We start from the raw sequence: 25,046 nt of genomic DNA on the forward strand, positions 1-25,046 counted from the left end.
CAATTGTGGTGCAGATGCAAATCTATGTAAAGGGTCTAGATGGAAAGACAATGGTCCTTGACGTTAAGAGTTCATACAGGATGCCCAAAGTGAAAGAGATGATTTTCGACATGGTTGATATCCCAGTGCACGCCCAACGTCTGATCTTTGCTGGTATGCAACTCGATGGCAACCGGACCCTTGCAGATTACAACGTCAAAAAGGAATCAACCCTCCACCTTCTCCTCCGCCTCCTTGGGGACTAGATGACCACAAAACCATCACCGATTACTACATCCAAGGGTTGGCAATTGTCCCCCTTATCATTTTCCGTTGCTGGCGACCCTTATTATGCATACAATCACCCAATAAGTAGAGAAATCATAAATTATTGATAAAATAGAGTCTTGCACTTTTTCTTTTATTCATAGAGTCTTTCACTTTTGCATTTCTTATTAATGATTTGACTTTTGTTCCATTTGTTTTGTCTTGAGCGGTATATGATATTTTTAACTGGGGGGTAATTTTAGCAATTGAAGAAACATATTTATTATTCAACAATAGTTGAAAACGTGCAGTAATTCTTACATAAAGTGACTCATGCATTATATTTTGATTAAAACATAATTTCAGTATCAAAGTATCATATGATCGATATGAGTCAAGTAACTTGAGTCCACTCACTATGTTTGAACTAAAACTGGTGAATTGTAAAGAACTTAGTCAAATTTACATAACCTGAGTTATAGTCATGTCAGATTGTTTGTGAAGAGAGAAGAATGCAAGTAAACAACGACTCTGCAAAAATGCAATGTGTGGGACAGAAGATAATCGGTTAGTTAGTTGATTTATGAAAGAGTACGTATCATGTATGGCGACAAAGTTAGATAAAAGGATATACAATATGCCAAAAATTGTATAATACTCAGGTTTCAATCAGGGTGTAATACTCAAAACCGTCAAATTGTTGTTTCTCATGTAAATATTTTTATGAAACTTCCTTGAGGGGGTTGCTTGTAACATAAATATTCGTCCACAACTTTAAATTTAGTTTTTAATCTTTTTATTATGATGGAGGCCACCTATGATGGAGGCCACCTACGATCTTAAACTAAGAAAATCTGATAAATGCAAGTTGATATGTAGTCATATAGCTAAACCCTTCTTTCGATACATAGTTTGATTTACAAGGAAATAAAACCTAAATTTAGTTTATTTTTTGTGCAAGTTTTTATTAAAGGAAAGGAAATAAAAAATTAAAGCAAAAAATTATAAGTATATACATTTGGCCCCTTGACTTAGAGCTTGTTAAGCCATTCATCTGTTCTTCATCTTCTTCTTCTCTTCTAGGAAAAGTTGGGCCAAACAAATCTTTCACAAAGCTCTTGATTGATTACGGAGCTTCGATTCATATGGCTTTTCAAAGCTTTCTTTATTTAGTGGAATACACTTCTAATTCCACTGGCCACTATTTATTCTTTTTACGGTTTTATTTCACCAATTAAACGCTTGTTACCGTTTACTTTATAGCTTCATTTTGGTGTCATAACTATTATTTGCGTTTCCTATTCAAACATGGGACGTTTCTTTCTCTTGTTGTTCATCACTTTACTTTCTTTTCTCACAATAATCGTCAAACACCTTAACCTCATCACTAATTTTCACAACTAATTAGACCATGTTACATGATAAATAAAAGCAAAAAACGATTCATCATTTTTTTAGGAAAATGCGAAGAACCATTTACAACACCTTAATTAGATAGATTAAAATTAGATTTCACAAAACACCAGGGGGGACAAAAATCTGACACAAACAACACTAAACAGTGTTAAAATTAAATGAAAATGGTGTTACACACAAACCTAGATTGGGGGGGGGGGGGGGGGGGGGGGGGGGGGGAAACAAGGAAACATGCACACACCACATGTACAATGCAGCGACCACGTAGGGACATGAATCTAAATTGGAAAAAAAAAAAAAAAAAAAAAGTGAGGTGCGTGTATGTTCTTGAGCATCAAAATAGAAATGAGCTCAAAGGAACCCGAACCCTTGAAGATCGACAAATGAACCTGACAACACAAAAGCAAATCCACACACCAACAACTCGCTACCATGAAAATACGGATACAACAAGCATCAATGACCATTAAACGATCCGAAACACAAGATGCATTCAGAACACATATCCAAGCTCTCTCGAACAAGCAATCTAAAGTCAAAAGATGATGTGGTGAAGACGGTGATGGTGGCATGACTCCCACCAACTATCGCAATTAAGAACTCGCAATTAAGAACTCGCAATTAAGAACTTGAGCTGTATAATGATTTTGTTTAGTAATTCTCAGAGTGACTCCTTGAGCTTTTGACTTTTGCTTCTCATGTTCAAGGATTTGAATTTTGCTCTTTTTGTTTCCTTGAGCTTTGGAATGATCTTTTGATGGGTATTATTTTTCTGCAATTAAAAAACACATTAGCTGAAATTGTAGTCAATTTCTCTTATAGATAGATGTAATGACTCTTGTAGTCTACTCTCATTGAATCATTTGCAGCACCAAATACCAACGTAATTTGAATCCACTTCCTATGTTTAATCATATTAGTGAATACAAAAGTATTTAAAAGCCAAGCTAGATTGTTAGCGAGCCTTGGTGCATAATCTATGATGACATTATAGTAAACTGAGTGACTCTGCTAAAATGCAGGGTAGAGATTGAAAATAAGATGTTAAGTTGATTCATGCAAGAGTGTGATTAAACTGGTTTTTTACACAAAGGAAGGGAAAATCGTTAAATATTGTATTTCAAAACTATCTTCAAGTTTCTGCTAACTTTGTTTCCCTTCCGATCATCTGGTGCAGTTTTGTTGGCCAGAGGAAAGAATGGGGGACCATGAAATCAGAGCCTAGACAGAAAATGAGAATGATGCATAACAAATGAGATATAGTAGTGAAGAAAGTGAGCATGATAATGATGAATAAGTGGTGGAGACAGACAACAAAAACAAACATAGATTATTTACAAAAACAAGTTTAATGTGTTTTGCTGGTTTTTTATAATTAAAAGGGACGAATAATGTAGCAACAAAGGATACAAGAGTCTAGAGCAAGTAGATTGTGTACATTGTGTGTGTTCTAATTCTTTTTTTATTGATCTTATAACAAACTCCTTTTTTTTAACAGACACATTAAATACCGAGATTCCAATAAATCAAACTCCATCATGTAGAAGAGTTTAATATCAAAGAAAGTAATATTTCGTGAACAACATTATTATATCATTGGGACTCCAAATCATTCATTGTTCATCATTGGCAATTTCCAGCTGATAAATCCAAGATTGAAGGATTTGGAGGCCCAAAATGAATGTACTTTGCTATGTGAAGGGGTTAATGATAAAGTCACAAGAAGGATGTTCTTGGTATGACAACCACCGGTAAGTTCGATAATTCGGAGGCCCTCTTACAAAGATCTTCCTTTTTTAGTCTTCTACAAAATTTGAAATGTCTTTAAAACAATGATGTGAACTATTAAATTATTGATGTGACATTAACAATGTTGGTTAACAAAAAACAAATGATAGTTTTGTTTTCTTTGGTGCTATCACTCCGATCCATAAGAGAAGAAAATTATGATAATTTGGAGTTCAACAAAGAGTTAAGTAAACTTACGTTCTACCTAATAATCTGTCTTTCAGTGAAACTCAATAATTCATTCATTTTATTAAAATCAAATCCATGAAAATTTAGTCCTCGTTTATTAAAAAGAATAATTTAAAATGATAAAGTAAAAGAAAAATTAGGGGAGAAAATGTATTTGAAGGGAAATTTGTTGTGTTCATGGGTCTGGATGACCTGCTCAATCTCATGCAACTTGTATTTTACACAAACCTATTCAAGTTCAGGTCCAATTTAAAGCAAACCCATTCAAACCCAAAGTCGTTTCGTTTAGGTTACTGATTTATGATTCCATATTCATGAACCCGAACCCAACCAATTACAAAAAAAAAAAAAAAAAACTTGTTGTTTCCACTTCAGCCTTTGCTATGGAACACCAATAAATTGCATATTTACCTCCATCGGCAGTTTTACACTACAAAGAAAGAAACTTCGGCAATTAAATGTCGCGAAACAAGAAAATTCAGCAGTTAACTGCCGCCGCATGAGTTTTTTAGCAAACACAAAAGTGGGAACATCAATGATAAAAAAAATGTTAACTCTTTTTAATATAGTTTACGACTTTTATGTGTTAATCTTAAAGTGTTTCAAGTAAATTTAAGTGATATAATATTAAATACTTAATGACATTTTTTTTGTGTATGCTGGGTATCTTCCACGCGCAACTGCGGAGACTAATCCCTCGAGCATTGTGGACCCAAATGGGCGGTAAGCTCTCCCTAAGAGTTTTAACGATGTTGCATGCCCAAGGCTGGATTCGAACCCAGGATCTTGGTTAAGCTAGAAGAGATCCCTTCCATCTCATCTAAGCGATCTTGGTTAAATACTAAATGACATTTTAATTATAGATTTTTGCACAAGTCTTTACAAAAAAAAAAAGTAATATTTAATGACCCGTACACCCAATCTAAAACAACCTAGGATCGGTTCAAGTTTGATATAAAAAATACTGATTTTTTTACCCAAACAAACCAAATAAGTTTGATTGGGGGTTCAAATAACAAGTTTAGCCAAAACCAACTCAACCCGGTCCGTGAACACGCTCTAGTGAAAACAAACAAAGGGTTCAAAATAGGGGTGGCAAAAAAGTCCGTACTCGCGGGTATCCGTGGATAAAATTTGTTACAGACATGGGGCGGGTAGCAAAACGGGTATCCACAGGTATAATAAACCGATATGTAACTAGTCGTTACTTTATGGACATGGACACATATTTGATGATACTCGTGCCCGCCGGTATCCGTACCCGTTAATAAATTAAGTAAATTACTAAAATATCCATGTATATATAAGAGTTTGGTATCTAAAAAAACCCTAGTTTACTCATGTGTAGTTTATGGCGCTCTTCTCTGATCTTTCTCTCAAGGATTCTTTCAAAAATCTCTCTTCCTCTCCTCTTCTTGTGCGGGAAGGTTTCTTCTTCTCCTTAATATCTTCTCTTTTTTTCTTTTTATTTTCCTTATAATTATTACTTGTTTATGATTTTAGATTTTAGGACTTCCTAATTTTAGAGGAATACAAATATTAAAAAAGTATTTTTCCTTGTACAAAAATAAATTATTTCAAAAATCAATGGGTACACGCGAATGGTATTCATTTCTTGTAATATATGAGTTTCTTTTATACTTGTATGGTTTGAATTTCTTGTATTGTCTCCCTAAACTTTGATACAGTGGCTACCTGCGTTACAAAGAAATCTCTTATTTCGTGTATGGTTTGAATTTCTAGAAAATGCTTCGAAGTATAATTTCATGATTTTCTTTTATTGTTTAATTCAGAATTGCTGCCATGTTTGATCATGAATTTCGATTGCCTGTTGTGCAATAAATTTTTTCGTTGCAGATGAAAATATTCATACAGGTTATGTATGGAAAATTGACATTCCCATTGATGGTTAAAAGTTCAGACACGATACTCGATGTGAAGAAGATGATTCAAGTAAGGCATGGGATCCCAGTGCACGAACAACGTTTGATCCCGCCAGACCCTTGCCAATTACAACATCCAAGAGGATTCAACCCTTGCCGTTAATAAAATTAACCTTCTTGTACGCCACATGATGGACTAGATGACCACCACACCATCGCCAATTACCACACCAAGTGTAGTCAACATCGTCTGCTGCCGTTGGCGACCCTATAAGTAGAGAATATCAAACATTATTATAACCTAAGAGTCTTAGACTTTCACATTTCTTATTAAGGATTTGATTTTTGTTCTTTTTGTTTTGCCTTAAGGAGTATAATGATTTTCTTTTTACTGAGTATGATTTTCAGCAATTGAAAAAGCATATTTACTTTTCAACACTATTTTAAATCGTAACTCTGGCATAGAGTCTGATTCAATTGATAACAGTCAAGTAACTTGAATCCACTATTTGGGTTTGAAATAAAAGTGGTGAATTGAAAAAAAATTAGATTTATATGTGATTCTTTGAGTGAAAAATTGGAGGCCATATACTGTATGCCAAAAATTGATCGGTTTGTTTGCCACGGTGTCATCTAAACATCAATGGATCCAAGGAGAGCTCATAAAAATTAGTTGTTTGTTTCCTTAGTGGAAACTAAGACATCAACATTAGTACTACTTTTAGGGTCAAAAACCGGAACAAAATGTTGGATTGTTGTTTCTCGTCCTTAAATATTTTTAGTATACTACATTTCTTATGATAGATTGTACACACAAATTGCAAAAGAGAACGTGTTTGTGTTTGAATCTGCTGAGGGTGTTCCTATTTTGAAAGTACGTGAGTGAAATACTCTGCAACCTGTGAATGAAATATTTTGATTTTATTGTGTAAAAAAAATATTCATAGTGGTTTAAATTTGTCAAAACCAAATTAATTGGTTTGTAAGTAACGAGTTTTGCCTAAAAAAAGCAACAAGGTTTTAATTGCACTTGCACGCATGTTTTCGTGAGGACGATGTTTGTATCATATAGCACGGGACATATCAAATTAGAATGACATTTGTATGAGAGAATGAAAGGATTAAAATGTGAAGCTGAAATTAAAACATAGGTTACGTGAGTCTTGTGTCATTCGCAGGTGCTTTTCACATGTTTGTTCTCTCCCCTCCCATCCCTTCATGTTCTCACAATAGCCATCTCTCAACATTGGCGATTCCGGCTATCTATCTTTGTCCATCTCCTTAATGTTTCTAAGTTACGACTGCTCATCTTCTTCTGTCTTGTCATCGTTCGCCAGCTTGAACATAGGTTCACCTTGTTTTCAACTGAAGTTGTAGTATAATTTCCTTATAGATAGATGTAATGAATCTTGTTATATAGTCTGTTTGAAGCTCGAGTGATTTGAATCGTCTCAAAGTGTTTCAAAAGAAATTGTTGAATATAAAAGATATAGGTTGACATTGATTAAAAACTTTCAAGTAAATAGTCATAACTGAGTGTAATTTATTGCATAGAAAAGGTACATATGGAGTGAGATGAATGTTGTGTAACAAGAGGAGAGGAATGAGAAAAAATGTTTATATGGACACAGTAATATAATTATTTGTTGTCATTTCATACGAAATCATTTTTATTAGCATATTTCAACATCTACACTAGAGTAAAAGATGTGCTATTTGTTGAGGATAAAAGCATAATGGTAACCAAACTTTCCAGTTGCAAATGTATAGATTATATATGCATAGAAGAATCATAATACAGTTGCAATAAAGGTACGGTTGAAATTTAACCATCACAGTAGTACATTGACACAATGGGAGTAACGTCTTTAAATTTCAAAGTACACGCAATATAGTTAAAAATTATTAATTAGAATAAAATATTATAATATAAAACGAATGTTGTTTGTTGTCGAGCATTTTATCTCAAATTTATACTCTAGCACTTTATCTCAAATTCATCAGTTTTTCAAATGCCAGAAAGGATTGTTAGTGTTTTCCATTTTTCAATTTAAGACACGTTCTTGAAATATCAAAATCAATTTTTCTTTTATTCATTTGATCTTGAAATTCGTTTTCCCTGTTGTGCTATAATAAAGGTTGAAAGGGCTTTTGTTTTCTTGCTGGTGGTTTCATTACTGATTTATTTGTTGGCAGTTTTGGTGCAGACGCAAAATATTCATAATGCACTGTTGTGTAAAGATTACCCCCTTGAGGGTTGATAGTTCAGACATGATATCCAATGTGAAGGCGAAGGTTCTTGACAAGGAAACAATCTCAGTGCACCTGCAACGTGTGATATTTTCTTCTAATGCTCAAGGATTTAATTTTTTTAATTTTTTTTTATTTTTCTTGAGCTCTGTAATGATCTTCTGCTGTTGGATTAATTATTTAATTAATCAATTATGGATTGACAATAATCAATTATTATAAGTTGATGTCATAATATAAATTATGGTCTATTGTGTTAAGCACTAATTATATGATGAATTTGAGTGATTGGGCTTTTGTTACTAAATGGACCGTGATGGGTTGGACCATTTAGAAAAGCCCAATGAGAGGTCCCTGCCCTCAGCCGTTTAGCTATTTAAACGTCATCCCATTAGACGGTTAATTATTCTGAAGATTGGTGAGAAAACCTAGAGCTAGACGGAATGAGGGTAGTTACCCCTCTCATAGTTGTCGGCGTTGTCTACGGTTATCTTCATCAACCTAATTCAAAGGTACACAATCTCTTGTTATTTTTTGTTATTGATGATATGATATAATTTGTATCTAGTGATCTATGGTTAAACACTAAAACTTTCATCAATTGGTATCAGAGCCAAATAGATACATGTTATGGCTATCGTTGAAACTGATCGAGTTGTTGTGTAATAGACATGTCGATTGTAGTCGGTTTTGGCTTTTGTGATTTATATGAATTCTATCTATGGTAGTTTTTTGTTTTACTCTCTATATACTAAAACTCCCTATATGCCAAAACTGATGTGTGATAGTACCTCTGGTGCACGATGAATATATTCTAAGGACATGTTGAATTTTGCTATTTTTTTTTAACATAAAGGGTTTTCTAGTTTTGCGATAAGAACCATTGTTATGTAGGATTCATCAGTTAATTCTTTCATGAATATGTATCAATGTCTATCTATTTCGCCTATCCCTTTTCGATTCTGATTCCTTGTTTAGAACAAATTAATTCAAAATTGATATGAGGCTTCTTTTAATCCATCGATCCAGTTTTGTTTTCGAATCAGAAAAGCCTGTTAAATGGCAATCTTCTATTGATTTCATGACCAAACCTAAGCCCTAATTATTGGATCTGCGACTTACCGGAAGGTTCATGAAATTGAATTGTGCAATCCCTCTGTTTGTGAATCCAAATCAAAACCCCATTAAAATAGTTTTGCGACGCTGCTTACATTGTGAAATTGTTTCGGATCGTACCACGGGTTGTTTCGACCCGTTTCCTTTTTCCGGGCGAAGAAGACCATTTTATTTATTTAATTTTTTTTTTATTTAAAAAAAAATAATGGTTATTTACCAAATTTAATGGGGGCGCGTGAGGTGGCTAGAAAATTCCAAATTTAGTGTATTATTTACCAAATAATGGTTATTTATTATTCTACACATGTTGGTAAATATTTTGGAATTTTATGACCCCGAAGATGTTTTATGTAATTTGTTTGGGGATAAATTGTATTTCTAAAATATCATATGTTCTAAATTTTGTATAAAGATTCTTATTCATATATACTCCTTTTTCGAGTCTAAAACATCTTATGTGAAAATATTTTTTTATAGTAATAACACTTCTATAAAATATTCTTTTAAAGTGTTATGGTTGTGAAAATTCTTAGACTTAAACTTGTATATTCTTGCATCAAATATTCTATATTAATATATATTTTGAGATTTGTTGATACCCTCAAAATTATTTGTCTTGTCAAGAATAACTTGACTATTATACTATATATATTCTTGATTTGTGGGTTTCAAAATTTTGTCAAATCTTAAAAGGATCATATATCAGTTAAATTGAGAATAATTAATTTCAAATCATATATTCTCAATTTTGAGCCTAAACTGTTTTGAAAATTCCTTTTTTATTCCTATATTAGTAACACTATCTATTTGATCAATTAAATTGTTACTATGAAAGGCTCAATTTTACTAATTCTAATGCCAAATATAGTTGATTTAAATTTTGTGATTTTAAATATTCTTGGCATTTTAAATATTCTAATATAAGATATTCTTTAATTCATATTGTCTTAGCATAAAGATCCAAAATTTACTATTTGATCATTCTTTTGACGACATGTTTAAACTAAGACACTTGTCTTTGATTTTTTGTCACAAATTGTTTTGAAGGGTCCTAATAATATTTTGTTTTCAAAATGAGTATAGTGAGTTGTATATATATGTCATTTATATTAATTGAATCTAAAATTGGCATATTTCTCTTTAATATACATTATGCTTTCTACTATACTCTCTAATCTAGACCCGTAGTTTATTACTCTAAATTTTGTGACAAACACCATTAACTATATAATTATGTGTCTTGTCACAATTAAATGTTTGGATCACAATAATATTAAACTATATATTTTATATATAGTGAATAATGCATTGTTGCATTTTTTATGCTAAAATTCTAATTATGAATTAAAATTTGTACGTCTCTTTGTTGTTTATCCGTTAATTATTATCAAAACAACTTATTAAGAATTGAGGCAATTTTTGAAATATGTATCATCCTTACATCTGAATTCTTATATAAATCATATTGATTTATAATTAGAGTCTCACATATGTTTATTTATAATTGCTTATTCTCTATTGAGGAATATTTTGAGATGACTATATTATAAGATATTCTCGTTAAGTCATCAACAGTCATTGGCTCTAAGTATAAGGATGAATGTCACACTCTCCGAGGTATGTTGTGATTTAATTATTTTATCCTCTTGTGACTTATTGCTTATTATTGCATATATGAAGAAATTTAGTATTTCTTCTCTTTTGTTGTGCAATTATGATATCCTATATAGAAGTGAAATACTTTTTTTTCAGAATATTCTAAACAGAACTCTGTTGTTATATACTATTTTCTTACTATAATGCTCCATTTTGTATTTATGTTCTTTCTAATTTATAGTGGGAGTATTGAAAATTTTATTCTAAGAGTTCTATTCTGGATAAATTAGAATACTATTTGACACACTTCTATTCCAAATAATAACTTTTATTATTATACTACTTCATATAAAAGAAATTCTAAAGTCATATTTATGATGTGCTAATTTAAAATATTGTTAAGCACATTTTTTTATCATTTGAATATGACCGAAGTTGAGTAAATTTAAGTATAATTGTTTATGCATGATATTATTGTATCATATTCTCTTAAGCATAAACATTATTTATTTGTATAATTGTAATCTCACCTATCGTGGGTACAATTATGCAAATTTTGTTAAATAGATTAGCATTATATTGGTAACAGTCATACCCTATCGGTGTATTGTTATTAATATAATTGTTATTATTCAATGTACCTAAAATGTTTATACTTATGTCAATTATAATTAGAATACTCTATCAATGTTTAAATTTTGTAAGACATAAGAATGGTACATTGTGATGATATAGTTCTTACTTATTATCGTTAAGATCCTTGAATGAGATTAATATAAGTAAGTTACATAGTTAAAAGACATGTAGAAAATTGTATAAATTTTGCAATCCAATATTATTACATTTTGAATTAAATTTCTACCTAAATGTGATTTTTATATATATATATATATATATATATATATATATATATATATATATATATAAATATATCGGATTGCTACTATCCCTTTGTTATGTGAGTGACGGACATACCCTATCGGTGTGACATTACTTAACATATCATTTTGTGATAGAGAAATAGTTGAATATTTTATTTAAAATATCTTTCAAACCTTTTTAATTCAACTATCATTGTCTATTCTCTATCAAGTGGAAGAATCATTGCTATGTATTGTGTAACGTGATGGACATACCCTATCGGTATGACATTACTTAACATAATCATCCTTTTGTGGGTAAGATAGTTTAACTATCATTCTTCTACAAGTGAGAAAAATTCTACATGTCAATTAACTATATCTCATAAACAAATATATTTATTTGTTTTCATATTTTAGATATGAAATAGAGACTTATATTGAGGATATTAATTATGTTATTGCTATTCTTTAATACTTATGGAAGCTTATGACTATTTTCTCTTATATCCTCAATAATAATAAAATATAAGTCTTTTGTATTTCCGCTTCTTGTAACCTGATATTTTTTTTCAAATGTGTTGAAGAATAATTGTAGCATTTGAGTTTTGAGTGAGTTATTAAAATTGTGAACAGAGTCTTATATCCTATTTTAGAGACTCATCTCACTCATATGATGATAATTTTTTTATATAATCATCATACTCTGTCATATAACGGTTACTATGTTTATAAAATTCTGTGGAATTTTAATTGTGAAAAGGAGATCTTGTGTTATAAAATTCTTAAATGAAAATTTACGTTCTCCTTAATTGTAAATGCAGAATATGTGGTTAACTACGAAACACAATTCTTGATAATATCTGTCATTGATAAAATATGTATTTATGGGGTTTCATATTATCTTTGAGTTACCACTTGTGTTAATAATTCTGCTATGCTCATGTGCAAAATATGTGGTTGAGTTCATGAAACTCTATTGGCTAAAATTATATAACCACTTATGTTGATGATCTTGCACTAGTAATTGAGTATCCCACTGTTGAATATTACATTATTATAATATTTTGTATCAGTGATCACTAATGAGAATTCCACTTACTCTTGTTTATATATATGTGGGATCAGTGGGAGTGTGTACACAATATTATATATTATGAGCTCAAATGAGAAATCTCACTCTTGTTTATATATATATGTGAGATCAAGAGAAATGTGTACACAATATTATTGTCGTTATCGCCATATACTCTTGTGCACACTATAAAATATGGCATAGCTTAAGAGACTTTAAACTTTAGTCTCATTCTATTATATTGAGATATATGTTAAAATTCTATCGATCTCAATGAGCATCATAATTGGATGCTTAAGTCAATTTTGTTGGAATATATATGCACAATAACTTCTTGGCATGCAAATATACATTGTGTTTCTGTTTTACCAACATTCCACATTTTTGAGGTCATAAATAGTAAGTACAATGTATAATATCAATACTCCTATCGAGTATGATATTGTGTTCTTGTGGTACTTATAATTTGAGATAATCATAAATGTTCTTTTGTTATTGACATTCTAGTGGCCACATTAATCCACATATTTTTCTTTAAACTACGTGTCTATGTTAATCCAATTTGGGGATTATTGAATTTCCTATTTTGCTTTTATGGATTTTCATAGTCACATTTTTTTTATAAAACTTGGATTAATTGAATGTCATAGAACATTTATCGACTTTGACTAAATGTAATTACTATCTCTTTATAGGCTATCCCTATAAGTAATTACTACTCTTATACCTATGTGGATATATGACTTTTATGGCAGAACCACTAACCACATACTTATATATGAGTATTGTAACTCATAATGATTTGATTAAGTCTATGTTATTTTGGGTTAGTGGGAGTTTGTTATAGCATTTTTAAAATGCTTGGGCTATTCTTCAGTGACATATTCTTTTTAATTCAAACGTGTCACTATAGATTCATCATTTGTTAGAAAAGTGAGTCTTTGATCTGTATGATTTGTTTTCCCTAACGGATTCAATTTCTGCAGCATTAAAGCTTACTTCTCTTTTAAATGATTAGTGCTTTCACCATACATGTAATTTTAAATTTTAAATTCTTTATGACAAGCGAATTTTTTTATTTTTCAGTAATTGAGTATTGTCATCCAAGTGGGAGATTGTTGGATTAATTATTTAATTAATCAATTATGGATTGACAATAATCAATTATTATAAGTTGATGTCATAATATAAATTATGGTCTATTGTGTTAAGCACTAATTATATGATGAATTTGAGTGATTGTGCTTTTGTTACTAAATGGACCGTGATGGGTTGGACCATTTAGATAAGCCCAATGAGAGGTCCCTGCCCTCAGCCGTTTAGCTATTTAAACGTCATCCCATTAGACGGTTAATTATTCTGAAGATTGGTGAGAAAACCTAGAGCTAGACGGAATGAGGGTAGTTACCCCTCTCATAGTTGTCGGCGTTGTCTACGGTTATCTTCATCAACCTAATTCAAAGGTACACAATCTCTTGTTATTTTTTGTTATTGATGATATGATATAATTTGTATCTAGTGATCTATGGTTAAACACTAAAACTTTCATCAACTGCTTGATATGGCTTTCTGCGATTAAGAAACATACACTAGGATAAATTGAAGTCTATTTTTATAATAGATAGATAAAATGCCTTATGTAGTATAGTCATATGAAGCGTATTGCAGTGGCAAAGTGTATACTTAAGATTTATTTGTGAAGTGATTTGAATCTACTCCCTATGTTTAAGAGTTATTGATGATTCTCTGGGTGGAACAAATGTACATCAGTGACAGATTGTTAGTGAGACTTTGTTGTACTAGTCCGCCTACCCGTGCTATCGCACGGGCATTTATAGTCATGATTATAAACAATATAGTACCAAGCCGAGTCGGATATAGTAAGAAATCAAAATACAGTATATTATGACAAATACAAAAAAATTGAAATGACGGTTCAAGTTTGGTGTAGTTACGATTTGACTACTCCCAACCTGTGAAAGTAAAGAGTATACCATAAGATTTGAACATATGAATAACACGGTAAAAAAAAAGCGTTGAAAAATGGTTTACTTTGTCTCATTGAGATCAACAACAAACCTGATGGTAAAGCCAAAAGATTAGGAAGAAAATGATCCAATGCAACATATAATGAGTAAAAAAGGAATATGAGAGATTTGTGTTGGTTATATAGGTGAGAGGGGCATAAAGAAATCAGGATGATTCAAAGCCGTAACATCTTTTTAGGTTTTATGTGGAAGAATGTAGAGGGACACATCCTACAGTAATGGTGTAAAAAAAAAATGTAGTGGAAGGGGCTTTAAGAATGAATAATGCACAATATTCGGCTAGTGGGCTGTATTTTTTTATTTTTTATTTTTTAAAAATAGTAGTTGAAGCAGCTATAAAAATAAAAGGAGTTACACTAATTAGTTGTTATTTACATAAAGAAGTATGAATAGACTTTTTTTAAATAAATGAGTTTGCACTTATTTTCTCCAAATTAAACGGAAGTTGTATAATAAATTAAGGTAAATTTGTACCGGTATATGAAAAAATCGAAGAATAAAAAGAGCCACATGTAGTAGAATAGATGTAAGAATAAATTAGAGAGCCACATGTAAGAAGTTTTTTTCTTTCTAAGAGGTGTGTGGAGCTATTCTAGATGTGCCACATCAACACATTGGAGGTCTAGGAACAACTAAAGGTTCAATTACAAACATAGATAGATAGATAGATAGATATTGATAGATAGATTGTCAAAATTTTTTTTTTTTGGTAGATAACTTGAGATTCATTCTAACGGTTATTGTCCCACTAATGAACCTAGTTTTCAAATAAACACACCTTTTTTATACAGGAGATATGTTATTTTACATAATATTTTTCCTATTGAGTTTTCTAATGATCTTCCTATTAGATTTCATTTGTGCTTCATATTAGTTCTTGAACACTTTTTTGAGTAAGAGATATTTATATGATATAAGCTACATCATTAGATGTGAGAACTAAAAAACAAATATTAACCATTTCATAAAAGAATAACAAATATTAAAATTTAGATTCAGAATACAAACATGAATCTTAATAAACCTATGTTTAAATAAGTTCCGCTTGTATTAAATATTTTAACTTAAAAAAGATAAAACATCCCTATTTATTTCATTCTCCATTGAACTTCCACATTCATGCTTAATTTCTAAATTTAACATTTTTTTAAAAAAATAAATGTAAAATTAGCACTTACCATTGTGAGAAATATTTACAACTTAAGTCAAAATTCAGTACCTGTCAAAAAAGTGAAAGATCAGTTTTGACTGAATAATGGTTATAAGAGGAATTAGGAATACCTTTTGATATATTAGCAGCATAACTATGGTGAAATTTATTTCTCTTAACCTGAAAAAATAATGAATATATATACAATGACTTTTGTACATATGAATAATATACAAACAACTTTTGAACTTTATCAACCAAACCAAATACTTAGACTCCTTAATGTGACTTTGACGTAACAAACATCGAAAAAGCTTAGACTTATTTCTAATTGTTATGTATAAAATCTGAACAAAAAAAATAAAGTAATTAATAAAAAACAATATCAATAATCAATAAAATAATGCACTCCCTAGATATGATCTTCCGCACTATATAAGCCGCATATATCAATCATTTTTAGGAAATATATCAACCTAGCTTATGAACCGTAAATGCAAATCTAACATAAACATAAAAATAAAATGAAAGGAAGGAAGAAGGAGAACCATCTCAAATTAGAAAGAAAAAAAAAACAGAGAGAAAATCATCATCATCATATGATAAACCAAAAGGAAGAAGAAGGAGAACCATGCATATATATTAAGTTGCAGGATTTTTTTTTTGTTTGATTACATTAAGTGGCAAGAATTTTATCAGAAAAAAATAAAACGTTCATTTTAGTTTTCATTAGTGTTTATAGAATTTATTAGGGTAGCATAAATTTTTAACGTTTAGGTTTAGGCCTGACTTTTTGGGTTTTTTCCCAAACTTTTCATGTTGACCGTAAATAATTTTGATTGGTGCATATACATCTTTATGAGGACATATTATGGTGGGATATAATCATAATGTTCCACATATCCAAATATCATGTTATAGTATAAATTAATTATTGAGGAAATGGGAAGGGAAAATCGATGCCTGCAATTCCAAATATCATCGGTTATAAATTTTTCATTTTCCAAATCCAAGAGGCTTGCTCATGTCATCATGGAATGCATTCAATTAAGCAACGTTTGCAGACATTAATAAAAAAAAAACGTCTCAAACCATCAATTAAGTAACCTTTCCAATTCATTTGGACTCACTAAAATGTAAACACTATATCTCATTACTTTTTTTTTCGCTCAAAATGAAAATATATAGCTTGCCAATAAAAAAATAAAAATGTACACAGCTGGAGCATTGGATGGTTAAAACTTTCACTAATAATTTTAAATATAATGAAAGTTTGATAAGGGGCATAAACACCATGGAATATATAGCTTAATTCTAACCAAGTAACCTTTCTTTATTTCAATGACGCATTTTGAATTAGGTATAAGAATCAAAAGAATTATTTGCTTTTAATTTCATTCATGGTCCATGAAGTGCCAGTGAATATATTTCATTTACTTGGCCAAACTAATTGATAATGAAATCAAATCATTTCGCTTAAAGTGGTCAACCGTTCATGTTTCAGAATATAGTCATTACCACTTAAATTTCCATCAAAATTGTCTTAACTACGGAACACCAAAGAGTTGGCGCCAATAGGTGTAGAATTAGGTTAGAATTAGGGTTGACAACATTTCTTAACATTGTTATTGGTATTAGAAATAAGTTTGATTGTATAGTATATGTTACCAATTGTAGTAAACATAGTGACTATATGCTAAAATGTAGGGCAGAGGCAGAAGATAAAATGTTAAGTTTATTCATGCATGCAAGAGTATGGTTACATTGATTTTCAAACAGAAAAGGATGCGAAGAAAGAGGGAATAGAACTAGCTAGAAGTAGTAAACATCAAGTTTAGACAGTCTATTATTAGATCTTATGCAGTTTTATAGTCTCACTAGATGTAGACCCGCCCATTGCGCAGACTTAAATTTGAAATTATTTTTAATCTCTTTATTCACAAGATGTATAATAAAATTGGTTTAAATTTTGTGGGGATATGGGTTGCATTATGACTTCCTAAGTGTTAGTTTGTAAACTTGAAAGAATAATAATTTAATAATTAAAATGAATTACATTACATGAGTGTGTTTTAGTTATGATCCTTGAGAAATAAACAATAGAGCAGAAGCAACAAACTTTCAGAGTTATGTTAGGGAATAGCACCTCTAAAATAGAGAGCAAAAAATGAAAGAAATTATACAATAAATGCTGAGTAAAGATGCAAATGGAAGAGTTTCAAGAAGTGTGACTACCTTCCGTTCATAGTTCTTTGAAAATATTGAACTTCTTTATGGATCTTGTAACCCACATTCTTTATTAGATGTGTTCAGAATAATTAGTTGAACCAGTGAAATATGTAGAATAAAGTTAGTTACCCTTCAAAGTGCCCAAAGCCAGCTGCTAGACCTTTACCTTCAGATAGATAAATAAAAGGCTTAATTAATGATTTGGTCCCTTAAGTTATTTGTTGGTTACATTTTGGTCCCATAAGTTATTAACGTTACAATTTGGTCCCTTAAGTTATTTGTTGGTTACATCTTGGTCCCATAAGTTATTAACGTTACAATTTGGTCCCTTAACTTATTTTCTGGTTTCGTTTTGGTACCTTAACTCTTCCTCCGTCAACCACTCTAGTCCTTTATGTTATTAGAGTTAAGGTACAAAAACGAAACCAAAAAATAAGTTAAGGGACAAAAACGAAACCACAAATTAAGTTAAGGGACCAAATTGTAACGTTAATAACTTATGAGACCAAAATGTAACCAACAATTAACTTAAGGGACCAAATTGTAACGTTAACAACTTATGGGACCAAAATGTAACCAACAAATAACTTAAGGGACCAAAATAGTAATTAAGCCTAAATAAAATTACACAAGGAAATAAACAAAACACACAAAGTTTCAAACTTCATAATCAAGTAATAGTTATGTGATTGTCCTCAGCTTCTTCTACACCTAATCTATAACCTTCACAATAAATATTTATGTGATGTAAAGTGAAAATGAAGATTACTCTAATGCAAGACACGACCTTCAAATAATGAAGTTTATAATTCCATTATATATGCGTTGATTGAAAACACTTGTACGTTTGCACAACATATCACTTACCACTTCTGATAAAATGTTAGAGGTGCGTCTGTTTATTTCTAACAGGAGAAATGGATGCATAACGACGAAGATATAAATGAATTAAACAATTTTTGTTGTATGGATGAATTGTCAGTGAATAGTGTAAGAACTAATGAATATGTAAATGGCCTTTGTGAATTTGAAACAAGAGAAAGAAATGCATAGTGATACAAATGAAGAAAATTACATTTGTTTTATGGATGAATTTTCAATGGATAGTCTAAAAACTAATGAAGAGATAAAAGTCATTTGTGTGTTTCAAAAAGTAAAGAGAAAAACATAATGATCGATAGGAAAATTAAGAAAAGGACAATTATTCTTTGTTCGAATTGTCAATAAATAGTCTAAAAACCAAAGAAGGGGTAAAGCCACCAAAAATGGTGTAGACATTATAAAAAAATAAAAAATACACCATTGCATGGTCATTGAAATTAGTGGAGTCTTGAAGTACATATAATTTCCTTGCTTAACCTTTTAATCAGGCTTCTTACAAATAGTTAGTCTATATGATCATCTAGTAAAATGCAATTAAAAATTAGTTAAGACTACGGATTGAAGAATAGAGGCCGACGGCGTGAAGTTTGACCCCTATGACAACCATTGTTAGACGCTTCTATTCCAAGATATTTGTGGGTACTCTGGGTGGATAACTTTTGGCTGCAAGATGGTTTAATGTCACAATTTCCAGAGTTTGTGTTGAGGAATTTTGGGAGTATTCAAACCATTTCGAGGAATCCCTTTGCCGTACTAGAGCTAAATGTCTTCCAGGTGGACCAGACATTCTAAGACTTTTTGTTTCATGTCCTGAGGAAATGAGTTGTCTATTTCTGGAGGCACACTGATAGTACATATCGGTTACACTTCCAGTTCTAGTGAGTATCTCACCCCAAATTAGTGGCTCTAGTCGAGGGAGGTCCGCTTAAGCCATCAAACATGGAGGTTCAGATACAGGAGAAGATACTTTGGATACATTGCATCTAGTCGGGAGGGTTAGGACCATGGCATGGCAAGGCAAATGGTACCACTTGCAATGATCTGTATGGTACTCAGGAGCAAATTGTCTAAGAAACAGAGCCAGTCACTCAGTATCAAGGTGCACGTAGAAGGAGGGTGTTCCAATGAATTTATATGTATTTTTATTTTTCTTGTTTGTTTTTTATGAATGATGTATATCACAAGTCCGCAACGATTGTCATTTTTAATTTGTATGAATATTTCACTTTTCAATGTTGAACGAAATACATTTTGAATGTTGAACAAAATACGCACAAATTTTATATTATTTGAATGTTGAAAGGATTTTGAAGTGATGATTGTTGAATGTGTTATCTTTTAATGTTTTTAAGTGTGTTATGATTGTTTATGTCTTACGCCCAATTCGGTTCACAACGCCTGATCCAAGGATCGGTTTGTAACTCTCGATCTTCAGCGAATGGGGTGTAACTCCTAATAGGGTTATTTTTGGGTTTTCGAGGAGTCTATACGCAATTGAAGGTGCTTAAAAGTAATTTTCCAAATAAGACAACAACGGATAAAGAAAATCAGTGGGGGGCCTTTAAATAAGAAAGGAATCGGCAGCACCAAAAGACAACCGACCACGGAACACCGAAAATCAAGCGAGCAAAGAATCTACAATTTCCATGTGAGTGTTTTGTTAAATTTTATCTTTAGCGACTTGAATTTTTATACTAGAACAACTTGATTATTATTTTAGTCAAAAACTTGATTTTGATTATATAAAATTCTAATAGTTTTTATTCACTATTTGTAAAAAAGTGCAATGGAGCCTGTTGATTCTTCCTCAAAAGATGTTAGAAAGAATAGCTCTGTTGCTCTGATGCTTTTCAACCCTAAATTGCTTGATTGCAGTATTTGTTTTCAACCCTTACGTATTCCCGTCTTACAGGTATGCATTTGCTTCTTTTTTTTCTTTTCTGAGAAGAGTTATTTGTTGTTATATATGCAATATGTTTCTCGTCATTAACTATGATACTCTTTTCTAAAATATTTCAAGATTGTATTCAATAGTATATACTATACACTTCGCCTTTAAGCACGACGTGAAACTCCTCTAAACACTTTGCTCTTAAGCGCCCAGGACTATTCAAAACTTCAAATTTTCAAGTGTTTCTTTTAGGAGGGAACCATTGTTTATGAGTTAAAAATGTTGCATGCTGAAGGATACTAGGTTGTTCATTGATGAAGATTCTTGCCTTTGATAGCTAATTGGGAAGGGATTCTTGTAGGTTGTGTTTGTGAATTTGGAGGGGAAGGGAGGGGATGGTTTGGAAAAAAAGAAAAGAAAGGAGTACATGGAAGAAATAGGGGACATTGGGAGGAGGGGCTTTGGGGGGCTTATTTTTCTTCAAAATATAAAACCCTCCTCATTTAGGGGAAGTAAAAATTGTATTGGAGGATGGTTTTGGAGGGATTATATGAATTTTTTGTTCTAATATTCTTAAAATTAAAAATATATTAATCATGAACATTACTTTATCACTCTCTAAAAAAATGTTCTTTCAAAAAATGTGAAAGATTTCTCAAATTTCCCATATATTTATGTCCCCACAATGCTCTTCCTTCCCCTCCCCTCTAAACTCCCAAACAAAGCCTTATTCGTTTATCAATGGATTTGATAGCTGCCCTGAACATTTTTGTGTTGATTAAATGTTCAATATCTATGATAAAGCTATGAATTTTTTTGTTGTTATATTTTTGTAATATTGTAAAAAGTTATAGCTCTATTGTTTGTTGGACTTGAAAAAAATAAAGGAAAAGGGAACACATGCAAGTGCACCTTGAATATTTTTTAAGTTTGATAAATATTACATTAGTTACTGTTTTGAAATTGGAAAATTCTATGGTGAAGTCATGAGAATGACTTTTTTGGTAAAGTTAACACCATAACATCAAAAATGTAATAAGTAACACCCCATATTGTTTGTACAATGACATCAAAAGTTCAGTCCTCATAGTATCATCAATTCATCAGATTAACAAGACTACACTTAATCTAATTTTATCCTACCTTGTTATAAGCGTAACACCCCACAAAGTGTAACACTTAAGACTATCACATAATATCATCAACTCAGTTTGCATGTTAAAGATTCTGACAATAAAATAGTACCTGTAAGTCCAAGATGTTGCAAGCATTACTAGATGAATTACTATTGATCATTAATCAGTAATCAAAAATTTAAAAATGAATCAAACATTAAGATCAAAATTAACTTTTTCAAAAAATTCAGTTTTCTGACTGCACCATAGAAGCTCCCTTTGAAATTTTGTTCTTGATTAAGGCTTATGAATATATCCTTTTGTAGATTCATATGGGAAATAAAGAGAAAATGTTGCTGATATGAATCAAAGAGAGGCTTGCAAAGTTTTTTACTGTGTTTGGCATTTAAGTTATAGTTTTATGGAATAGTCTATTAATTTATAAGTTTTGGTTTATTATAAAAAGGGATTGGTAGGAGCTTTAGCTTATCAGAATATCAGCTGTTTTTTTTATTTTTATTTTGTGAATATTATCAATATCATCTTTTACTTATGCTGTTGACCCTTTCCCTCGTGCAATGTAATTTCAATGATCAACTATATATTTCTTACTTCTTACACCCTTAATTGTTCTTATCCACCATAACATGCACCGAGACTTTAGACCATACATTCTTTTTATTGGTGTGAGCATGATGATGAATTAGTGCTTAGAGCTAGATAGTGATTCCATTTAAGGAATCAATTTGTTTTTATTTTAAATGCTTGGATGAGTTATTTTAAGCCTAGGAGGCTGAGACTTATTTGCTTTACATTGGGTTTGAATACTAATAAGAGTGAAATTTGGTTAATAATTATGAATGTCTTTATTTTTGTATATCCTTCTACTTTTTAGAAGAATAAATTAAGAATGATTAGCTTTATATTGGTTATACTTTTGATTTCATAATTTGCTAACAAGCCTTACGAAGAAATCTCTTATTTTATTCTAACAAATGGTTGGACGTCTAATTTGATGTTTTTCTTTTTTGTTGCAATTCAGTGTGACAATGGTCATATTATTTGCTCTACCTGCCGTCCTGAAACTAGGATCATGTGTAGCAAGTGCTTATAATTGCCCATTAACTCAAAACGTTGTAGAGCGATTGAGAATCTATTGCTATCTATCAAAGTGTCATGTCGCAATGAAAAATATGGTTGCAAGGAGAAAATAAGTTACACTAGAAAGAGGAAGCATGAAGAAGAATGCATCCATGGGAAATGTTACTGCCCCCTTTCAGGTTGTGACTATGTTGCATCACCAAAAGTGGTGTCTAGGCATTTCAGCTATAGACACGGAGATTCTCAAATAAAATTTTCTTATGGTCACTCCTTCGTTGTCTCCTTGAAGTCTACTGATGAAACCATTGTTCTTCAAGAGGAAAATTACGGCAAACTATTTATTCTCAATAATAGTACTATGCTTTTGGGAAATGCTGTTAATATTTATTGTGTTGGTCCAAACTCTTCCGAGTCTGAGTATAGTTATGATATATTGGCTAGGTCTCAGACACGCAAACTGAAATTACAGTCTATTGCGAAGAGTGTCCAACAGGTTACTTTAGAACCTCTTTCGTCAGAGTTCCTTGTGATTCCATTTGGTTCTGAACCTCTCAAGTTAGAAATTTGCATAACTTATACAATCCCAATGGTACCTCCAATCTCCAATTCTTTACTTTGGTTTGTTTCCCTATTAAAGTCTTATTATTTTCTTATATGTTTTTAATTTATGTTCTAGCATTTTATCTCAAATTCACCAGTTTTTTAAATGCCAAAAAAAGGTTTAGTGTTTTTTATTTTTGGATCACTTTTTGAAATACGAGTCTCAATATTTCTTTTGTTAATTTGATCATAAATTTATTATGACTAGTTGTGCTGTGATAATAGTTGCAAGGGGTTTTGGTTTCTTTTGACTGCTTTGAATTATCATTGATTAATGAGTTGGCAATTGCGGTGCAGATGGATATTATTATAATGACCTTGACTAGAAGGACTTTCTTCCTGAGGGTTCAAAGTTCAGACACAATAGACAATGTGAAGGAGAAGATTTTTGACGAGGAAAAGCTCCTAGTGCACCAACAAATTTTGCTCTTTGCCAAGAAGCGACTAGAGGACGGCCGGACCCTTGCCGATTACAACATCAAAGATAAGTCAACCATTGACCTCATTCACCGTCTCGTTGGGGACTAGATGACCACATTACTACATCCAAGAGCAACCAACGGTCCACCTCATTGCTACCGCCCGCAACCTTTATCATGAAAACAATCATTGTATAAATAGATAAATAAATCATACTTTATTTATGACATAGAGTGTTTGACTTTTGAATTTCTTGGATTTGACTTTTGTTCTTCTTGTTATGTCTTGTGCTGTATAATAATTTTTTGGCTAAAGTGCAACTTTGGCCCCTTATCTTTCAAAAAGTTGCGATTTTGGCCCCCTAACTTTGAAAACTACAATTTTGGCCCCCTAACTTTGAAAACTGCTGAGAAGGCGACACGTGTCCAAAAAAAGGGGCCATTTTGAAAAGATAAGGGGCCATAATCGCAACATTTTGAAAAGATAAGGTGTCAATAGACATATTTCCCTTAAGTTAGGGGGTTAAAAGAGCATATTTCCCTAAACATGGGGGACCAAAATTGTAGTTTTCATACTTAGGGGGCCAAAATCGCAACTTTTTGAAAGATAGGGGGCCAAAGTTGCACTTTAGCCTAATTTTTTTTACTGGGGATAACTTTTAGCAATTGAAGATACATATTTACTTTTCAACACGTTCGCATATTTACTTTTCAACATCAGTGCATCAAAGGAGAATTAGTGGAACTGAAACAAAAAGTGTTTCGTTGAGTTTATTACCATTGAGTTTATAAAATGTTATCAATTATAAGACGGTATAAGGGTGGGTCGTCGACAATTATCAAAAAACACCTCTTAAAAAATTGTGTTTTTTTGAGAGAAAAAGCATGTCTAGTCAAAGACATTGGAACAGTGACATAATCAGATTAACTTGAAAGATTTAAACTCTAACTACATTGTTTTGAATTCAAATCTTACTAATAATTCTTACTTCTAATTTAGTAGACTCTCTTTATGCTTCTAATTGCAATCTTAATTAGCTCGTGTTTGGGGATTTCAACATTATTTTGACCTATAAAATGAAAAAATTGGAGGAAATACCTACAACCCAAGCAGCATTGAAAGTTTTAGAAATGTTTTACAAAATTATTGTCTGAGTGACTTATGTTATTTGGGTGATCCCTATACCTGGTC

The 25,046-nt window shown here is 31.4% G+C and overlaps 1 protein-coding gene across 1 annotated transcript in view; it reads left to right on the top strand.

The window, feature by feature from the left end:
* The window catches only part of LOC146923681 (polyubiquitin-like), a 69,482-nt gene extending 45,453 nt beyond the window's left edge, over positions 1–24,029 (top strand). Inside the window, exons 6-7 of the mRNA XM_085711756.1 lie at positions 15–242; positions 23,733–24,029. Of these exons, the coding sequence (XP_085567882.1) occupies positions 15–242; positions 23,733–23,963 (459 nt within the window). The 3' untranslated portion in view covers positions 23,964–24,029. The remainder of the gene's footprint in view (positions 1–14; positions 243–23,732) is intronic.
* Positions 24,030–25,046: the final 1,017 nt, after the last annotated feature.

This window comes from Medicago sativa, chromosome 5, assembly GCF_051527215.1.
Source record: "Medicago sativa cultivar Bolivia chromosome 5, Bolivia_mono, whole genome shotgun sequence".
In the NCBI taxonomy this organism is placed as follows: domain Eukaryota; kingdom Viridiplantae; phylum Streptophyta; class Magnoliopsida; order Fabales; family Fabaceae; genus Medicago; species Medicago sativa.